This window comes from Euphorbia lathyris, chromosome 3 (assembly GCF_963576675.1).
Source record: "Euphorbia lathyris chromosome 3, ddEupLath1.1, whole genome shotgun sequence".
NCBI classification, from domain to species: Eukaryota; Viridiplantae; Streptophyta; class Magnoliopsida; order Malpighiales; family Euphorbiaceae; genus Euphorbia; species Euphorbia lathyris.
This window is the reverse complement of record NC_088912.1, coordinates 83486537-83494722: the sequence shown is the minus strand read 5'-3', so window position 1 is coordinate 83494722 and position 8186 is coordinate 83486537. Positions and strand designations below refer to the sequence as shown.

At 34.7% G+C, this 8186-nt stretch overlaps 1 protein-coding gene across 2 annotated transcripts; it reads right to left on the bottom strand.

The window, feature by feature from the left end:
* Positions 1–2482: 2482 nt before the first annotated feature.
* On the bottom strand, positions 2483–6959 carry LOC136223198 (heterogeneous nuclear ribonucleoprotein 1). 2 transcript variants are annotated; one of them, XM_066011078.1, is made up of 7 exons: positions 6804–6959; positions 6505–6726; positions 6367–6407; positions 4146–4309; positions 3916–4018; positions 3654–3823; positions 2483–3551 (listed from the first exon to the last, which is right to left on the bottom strand). In XM_066011078.1, exons 2-7 carry the CDS (start codon positions 6699–6701, stop codon positions 3033–3035), a joined length of 1194 nt encoding a protein of 397 aa, XP_065867150.1. In that variant the 5' UTR covers positions 6702–6726; positions 6804–6959; the 3' UTR covers positions 2483–3032. The 2 variants fall into 2 exon arrangements, with proteins under 2 accessions (XP_065867150.1, XP_065867151.1); XM_066011079.1 differs by having other exon boundaries at positions 6505–6709; positions 6804–6957.
* Between the last annotated feature and the right edge of the window lie 1227 nt (positions 6960–8186).

Genomic DNA, 8186 nt, shown 5'->3' with positions numbered 1-8186 from the left:
TTTCGCATTCTTTAGTACGAGGATCAAAATGAGACAGAGATAATTCATTCCAACTAATTTCTTTTTCCAACTGTTTCTTTTCTCCCCCTAATGTTGGAAAAACTGACTCATTAAAATGACAGTCAGCAAATCGAGCCTTAAATAGATTTCCAGTAGCTGGCTCTAGATACTTAATGATTGATGGGGATTCAAATCCAACATATATTCCCATCCTCCTTTGAGGACCCATCTTAGTGCGTTGTGGTGGAGCAATTGGAACATATACCGCACATCCAAAAACTTTCAAATGAGAAATATTTGGTTCCTGACCAAGAACCAATTGTGATGGGGAGAATTGTTGATTACTCGTTGGCCTGATGCGAATTAATGCTACTGCATGTAATATAGCATGTCCCCAAGCTGATATTGGAAGTTTGGACTTCATAAGTAATGGTCTAGCAATCAACTGCAAACGTTTTAATTAACGATTCAGCTAGACCATTTTGTGTATGAACATGAGCTACAGGATGTTCAACATTTATCCCAATGGACATACAATAATCATTAAAAGTTTGTGAAGTGAATTCACCAGCATTATCGAGGCGAATTGCCTTCAAAGGAAAATCTGGAAAATGTGCTCTTAATCTAATTAATTGAGCAAGTAATCTCGCAAACGCCAGGTTGCGAGTTGATAATAGGGAGACGTATGACCATCTAGTCGAGGCATCGATTAAAACCATAAAATATCTAAATGATCCACACGGTGGGTGAATTGGCCCACAAATATCTCCTTGTAAGCGTTCCAGAAAATTGATTGATTCATGTATAACTTTGGCTGGTGAAGGCCTAATTATTAATTTTCCTTGTGAGCAAACAGCGCATGTAAAATCATTAGGAAGAATCTGCTGGTTCTTCAATGAATGTCCACATGAATTTTTGATTATTTTTCGCATCATTATTGAACCCGGATGGCCTAATCGGTCATGCCAAACAGTAACATTATCAGTAAACTTCTGGTTTACTATAGCATAAGATTCAATTGTACTAATATTAGTGTAGTACAATCCAGTGGAGAATGCAGGTAATTTCTCAACAACATGTTTAGTGCCTTGGGTAATACTCGTGATTTGAAGGTATTCTACATTTCCTTCACTTATTGTCTCAATATGATATCCATTCTGACGGATATCTTTAAAACTCAATAAATTTCTTTGAGACTTTGGAGAGTATAATGCATCCATAATGTCAAATTTCGTTCTCATAGATAATAATATATTTGCTCTTCCGGAGCCTTCAATAATCTTTGAACTACCCGATATAGTATTAACACAAGTTTCTTTCATTGTCAAATGAGAGAAATATTTCCTACTTCTCAGTATGGTATGAGTAGTTGCACTGTCTGCTAGACATAATTCTTCACTATCCATGTTCTGAACCGATAGCGCAACAAATTGAATAAAAACGATAGTGGCTAGGATCGTCTACGATTGATGGGAGGCGTGCTCAGACGGCTAGGGTTTCGTGCTGATAACGTGTTGTAAATGTGTGTATCTTATTACTTATGGGTGTAACATATATATAGATATAACATGGGTATAATGGTCATCCATTACATTATTTATAACACTTTAAAATTAATTCATCAATTAAGCACGAATTAATATTAATAATGATAAATTAAACTTATTTTTCCAACAGTTTGATGGGAGCTTAATTTTGCTTTAAATCTTAATACTCCAGATCCCTTAATACACCTCATCCAAACAAAAGCGATTTATTCTTTATTTAGGAGAAAATATTTATAAAGAAAGGATAAATATAAAGTACTAAATTTTCATTTTGTAAGTTGATGAAGATAAAAAAAAATAAAAAAAAAATTAAACATATATTTTATACCATGTTTTGCCTTTTGTTTCCTATAAAACCAGCGTACCAATGATTAACAAGATTAATTGAAGATTAATTGAAATGATAATATGCTAAATGAATTGAGTTGATCGGAAATAAATTCAAGAATTTAACGTAAATTGCAAAAAAAAAAAAAAAAATGTACTGGAGTAAACTTACAAGAAAAAAAAATAGGAAGAGTAGAATCAACGTAAAAAGTAAAAACAACCTAATTAACATTTGTGGGTACAAGAGTTGATAAAATATTAATTTTATTTCAAATCTTATTTCAAATTGGAATGGTAAGGAGGGTTTGAATATATCAAAACCTTTCTCTTCTCTTCCCTTCCCTTCCCCGCACAGAATTTGCTCATTCACCATTAGATTTAGGCTTATTAGAGCCTAAGATGAATATTCAAAGCATCCCGATGCTTAGATTTAATAAACCTATATCTAACGGTGAATGAACAAATTCACTTGTTCATTAAGGTATATGTGAAAATTCCTGCTACCCTACATTGTATCTTTAAACTTAATTTTACTTATCAAGTTCGCGTGCTAATGTTCACTAAAAAAAACTTTAATTGAAATAAAACCTATTCTAAAAGATGTCACGAATCTCGAACCGAACAGTCATATAAATTATACAAAATAAATAAATAAATCCAAGGCAAAGCAATCATTAGTTAAATCCAAGACAATCCACAGTTCAATATCATAGATCCTTTGGGTAATGAAATGAACAAACACATTCCCATAATTAACCACAAATTTGCTGCAAAATAGCTTGTCATCACTTTATAAAACTTCCATCAATTCTGCAGTGATTTAAAACTTTGCCTCCCTAATATGTGCTATACCAATAATCCAAGCTATACCTCCTCATATTTGATATATGATACAAGGGTTTTAAGAAAGACTTTTCTTTGTTCTCTCTTTCTTACTCTGCAAAAGTAACTGTTTAATATCCTAATTCCAAGCACCACAATATCCAATCTTCTACTGCAATTCTTTTGTTTCTGCAAATTACAACCACCATTCCAATGCCAAACCAACTTACAGAGTTAGCATAGGAAGTTGCAAGAGTAAAATATCAGCAGCTTTTCGAAAATATTTCATCTGAAACATAAGGATTGGACATGGATGCCGAAAATGAATATTTATCTTCACTTCTGGTAAGGATGATATCTAGCCGTAACCGCGTTACCACCATTCTCACTTCCACTACTGTATCCCTTACTACTTCCATGACTGCCATTTACAGCACCAACACTTCCATATCCTTTGCTATTGCCACCATCATTGGTTCTTCCATAACCTCCTCTGCTGCTACCATATCCAGCAACGGCTCCATAACCAGCACTAGGGACACCATAACCACTACCTCCATATCCACCACCGGCAAACATCATTGGCCCACCAAACCCAAACCCATAACCGTATCCACCATATCCACCATAAAAGCCATTACCACTTCCATACCCTCCTGTGTAACCTCCATAGCCACTGTATCCATCATATCCACTGTATCCATCATATCCTCTGCCCATTTTCCCAGCATACATACCCTCCATATTATTGCTAGTAGCATCGTACCCGCCCGCACGATTGCTGAAACCAGCACGAGACTTTGCAAAAGAGCCATAATCACCATTTCTTTTGGGTACAGCCTTCTTTATCTCCACCTAGTTATACACAGAAGGACATTATATAGGAACTGTTCCAATCCAAAAACATACAGCAATTGAAAAATAATGCTGACTTATCAAAAGTAATTTATAACTTACCCGTTTACCTCCAAGTTCATGGGTCTTGCCCTCTGAGAAGATGTCTTCAACAGAATCTTCACTATCAAAAGTAACAAACCCAAAGCCCCTAGATCGTCCAGTTTTGTGATCCAGCATAATCTGATAGTCGACAATGTTGCCATAAATAGAAAAGTACTCCTTCAGCTCATCTATAACAAAAAAAATCATTGAAGTCAAAATACGGAACAATTTAGCTTAATTTAGAATGAGAAAATAAAACATAAAGGTTTATCTGCTGTACCTGCAGTCAGAACTGGAGGTATTCCACCAACGAAGATTTTCTTGGCTCTTACAACACCTCTAGTGTCCATATCCTCCCTTGGAACTGTCCTCTTCACTTCAACCTGGCATATGAATGCACTAGAATAAGCTCAAAGCTACTAACATTTCTATCACTATTAACCATGAAATGCATGAATAAACAGCATCAGAACTTTAGCACTGAGTGGCATCAAGGAAAAGAAATTTCACCGCTCTGCCATCTATGACATGCTCTTCCTCCAAAACCCTATCAGTAACTGCAGGGTCAGCAAATGTTATAAACCCAAATCCCCTTGGTCTTCCAGAATGTCTATCTGTCATTATTACAGAGTCTGTAATTTCGCCATATTTGCTGAAGTAATTAGTGAATGTATCTGAAACAAGATTGACATGAAAAATGTTATGATCACAACTCATCAGAAGAAGTCAAATCGTCTGACTATGAAAAAGCATTTGTCTATGCAGTCAAAAGCATGGATAGAAAAACCACTTAACTGTTAAATACAGTGCCGCTAATTTTTAAGCCCATCTAAACTTTATAACTCTATGAATCACATTCAAGCAAAAAAAGAAAAATCAAATCCTAGTTAATATGTTCTCTAATTCGCTGCCATTTTGAGGCGAATTTCCTTAAATGGCATACCACATTACCACTTTTCTAAGGGTGCATCTAATGTTAACCTGAACAAAATTGGCAGATTTGAACTGTGATGCTAGAAAACCTACAATCCTGCAACTCAACCATAGTGACACTAAGAATCAGTGTCACGAAGTATGGCAAATCCTCTGCTATCTCATATCGCAGCAATAGCAATTGATCATTCTTGGTCAATTTCTCTCAAAGCCCTTGGTGGAAATTATCTCACATGATGATGCATTGCAAATTTGCAATTTCCACACAATTGGATCAAACTTTAACACCACTCAATACCAGAAGAAGGCCATAACCGTTGCAAAAAGAGGTCATTTACTTGCTTATAAAGCATCACATAGTACTCCTATAAACTAATCCCTACAGCATGGTCTATATATAATCCTCATACCACAAACATTGTACAAAAACTACAGGGATCTTTAACCGATAATTCTTGATTCATAAATGATTGTACAAAAACTACAGGGATCTTTAACCGATAATGCTTGATTCATAAATGCTATCGACCATCTTTAGTGGGTAGTAACAAACTTTAGGATTTTTTTTGGCATCGCCTAGGATTAGTAACAAACAAAAAATAACATACCACTAGAAGCAATTAATTTTTCAAAATTTTGTGGGGAAAAAAATAATTAACAAGAGAGGCTGAAAGTGAAATTTGGCTTATGGGAAAAGCAATTCTGTGAGAAACACAGACGGCACCAGGCGGGCGTGTAAGCGCTGTCCATGGCTCTCAAACTCAGTGGATAGTTTGGTTTTTGGATTTCAAGGGAGTATATTAATGTTTGTTATCAGATTTGGTAATATACACTCTAATAGTTGATTGTTACCAAATACATCAAAGTAACAAGGAAGTAACTAGCACTAGAGGTGCTCTTACTCAGATAGAGCAATCACTATCTTGGTACTTGTGTACATAACTAATACAACATGGAATTATAAATACATGCTTCTAAAAGCGCCATCAAATTATAATTTGATTCCAAAATGCAAAGCCCATAGTTATTAAAGGCGCGCCTGAGGCGCACCAGGCGCAGGCCTTAGCGCCATGACACCCCCATGGCGTGGCGCAACCGCCATGGCGCGCGCCTGGTGCGCCAAGGGGAATTTGCCAAAGGCGCGCCTTGGTGAGTTAGGGGCAGTTTTATGATTTTTTTGACAGTTACGTATATGGAACAAGTGTTCTGAAGGGTCCAAAATGAGAAAAAAAAATACAAATATAAAAAAGAAGAGAGAGATTATACATTTGAATTAATTAGAAGAGGCAACGACAAAATCTTATTATAAGAGGAAGAAGTTTAGTAGAACAAAACACAGAAGATGAATTCAAACAGAGACAAAGTAAGGGAATTCAAATTCAACATGAGTGATTGATTTGGAGAGTTTTGATGAGGAGTACAACTTAGGATTTAGTATTCAACTTGAGCTTTCTAACATGGGGTTTATTTTCATTTTAAAACTTATTTATGCTTAATATTATCATGATTTAGTATTCATTGCATTTTTATGGTTTTATAATTTTTGTTTTCTTAAGTGCGCCTTGTCTTGCTATGGCCACGGCTCCAGGACCCCTAGCACCTTAGTGCGCCATGCGCCTTTAATAACTAGGGCAAAGCCACAATAAACCAAATCATAGAGAAACACACTATAGAAAAAATCTATACCTGATTTCGTCATGAGTATATAAAACACTCGATTATCAGGATTTCATACATTGCTTAGTTAAATATTCGCATAATGCAACTAAAAGCAGTTGAAGAAGAATTTTCAAGGTACCTGCAGTAGTTTCCCACGAGACTCCGCCAACAAAGAGTTTTCTAACAAGAGAAAAATAAAAACCCAAAATTATTTCACACCTATCACGCTCAAATTATTGGGCTGGACAACCTAAATAAGAAACCTATATAAACTAACCCTTGCGAAGATGAAGAAGAAGATAAAGAAGAGTCAGGATTCGAGAATTGCTTTCTCCCGTTGTCACCAACACCAAATTGTTGTTGTTGTTGTTGTTGTTGAGTTTCGTCATAATAGTCTTCTTCTTCTTCTCCATTATAGGCTACTATATTGTCCGGGAACTGCGTCCGTTCTTGTTGCCCATAGTCATAATCCATTGTTTGACCTAGCTTTCAAAATAACCTATAAAAAACAAGTAAACGAACAATATAGCTATGCTAAGACTTTGAAACTCGGAAGATAAGAGGTTAGAACTATACTGAGCTAGATGAGGAATCCTTCCCAACTAGGGTTTTAAGAGAGGGAGAGGAAGAGTTTTTCGGTTTTTAGACGTTGCAGAGAAATCAGACTCCCCGCAGAAACGGCGCCGTGAAGGAGCAAGGTTTTAGAAGCGAAGGGAAGAGAGGATTTTTATGTTTGCGACTTGTGTGTGAATATATATATAAAGAGTATTTTTGACGTGGACCCTGGTGACCATGTGAATTTGGTCATTCACGGTTAGATGTAGGCTGATTAAATTTAAAGTTTTAAAATACTTTGAATCTCCACCTTAGGATTTTAATCAGCCTACATCTAACGGTGAATAACCAAATTCACCATGGTCATTAGGGTCCATATAAATACTATGTATATATAAATAAGGGTAAATAATTATAAGTTACTGTGTTTTTAGGAATATACTAGTTAGTGCTTGTGATTTTCGAAATTATTATATAGTCCTCAGTTTTTATTTTTGTCAATTTTTTAATTTTTGTTTGGGAGTTTAGAGGTTAATAGGGTGAAAGTTAAAGGAAGTAATTGATATAAAAGGGAAGTGATGGAAATGGAAGTAAAAAATTAACTTTATTTAGGAGTTTATAGAATGTAAATGACAGTTAAAAGTTTGACTTCGTTTGGGAGTTCAAATATATAGGAGATTAAATATTAAATTTACTCTGCAGAGATAAAAAATTTAATAAATTTTACATTACTTCCACTAAGGGTCTGCTTGGATGAAGGTTTCACAAGGTTTATTAAAGCGAGGGAATGAGAGGGATAGGATGTTATTTAGTGAACTTTCAGGTGGGACTGAAATTGGAGTTATTTCAAGGTTTTTTAACCTTCATTTAACCCTCGTTTAATCCGCACCTCCATTTAAACTACTTTCCACGCAAAGTTAGAAAAATAACCTCCTTTTAATTACCCTCCTCTAGCCCTAGAACAAAGCAGACCTTAACCCTCAATTTGGAGGTTAGAGTTTTGAGGTTAAAGGAATTAAACATTTAACTTCCATTAACCTTCATTACTCTCCAAAAACAACTCTCAAACAAGGTTAATGTGATATTTAACCTTCTATTACTTCATTTACCTCCATTAACTCCCTTCCAAACACTCCTTAATGGTCAAATTAGACTAAATAAAATTTAAAATATCAAACTTACTCTTTACTATATGTTTTGATAATAAACTATCTATTTTTTTCTTTTTTTTTCCTTAATAATAATAATCTCTTTAATATTAATTAATTATTTTATTAATTTTTGTCTAAATTATAGTGCATAACTTATTCATTAAAAAGTGAATGTTAAAAATTATTAAAATTATTAAAATTGGAGTACAACAATATAAAATAATAAAAGATTTTTTTTAAGAAAATAAGAAAT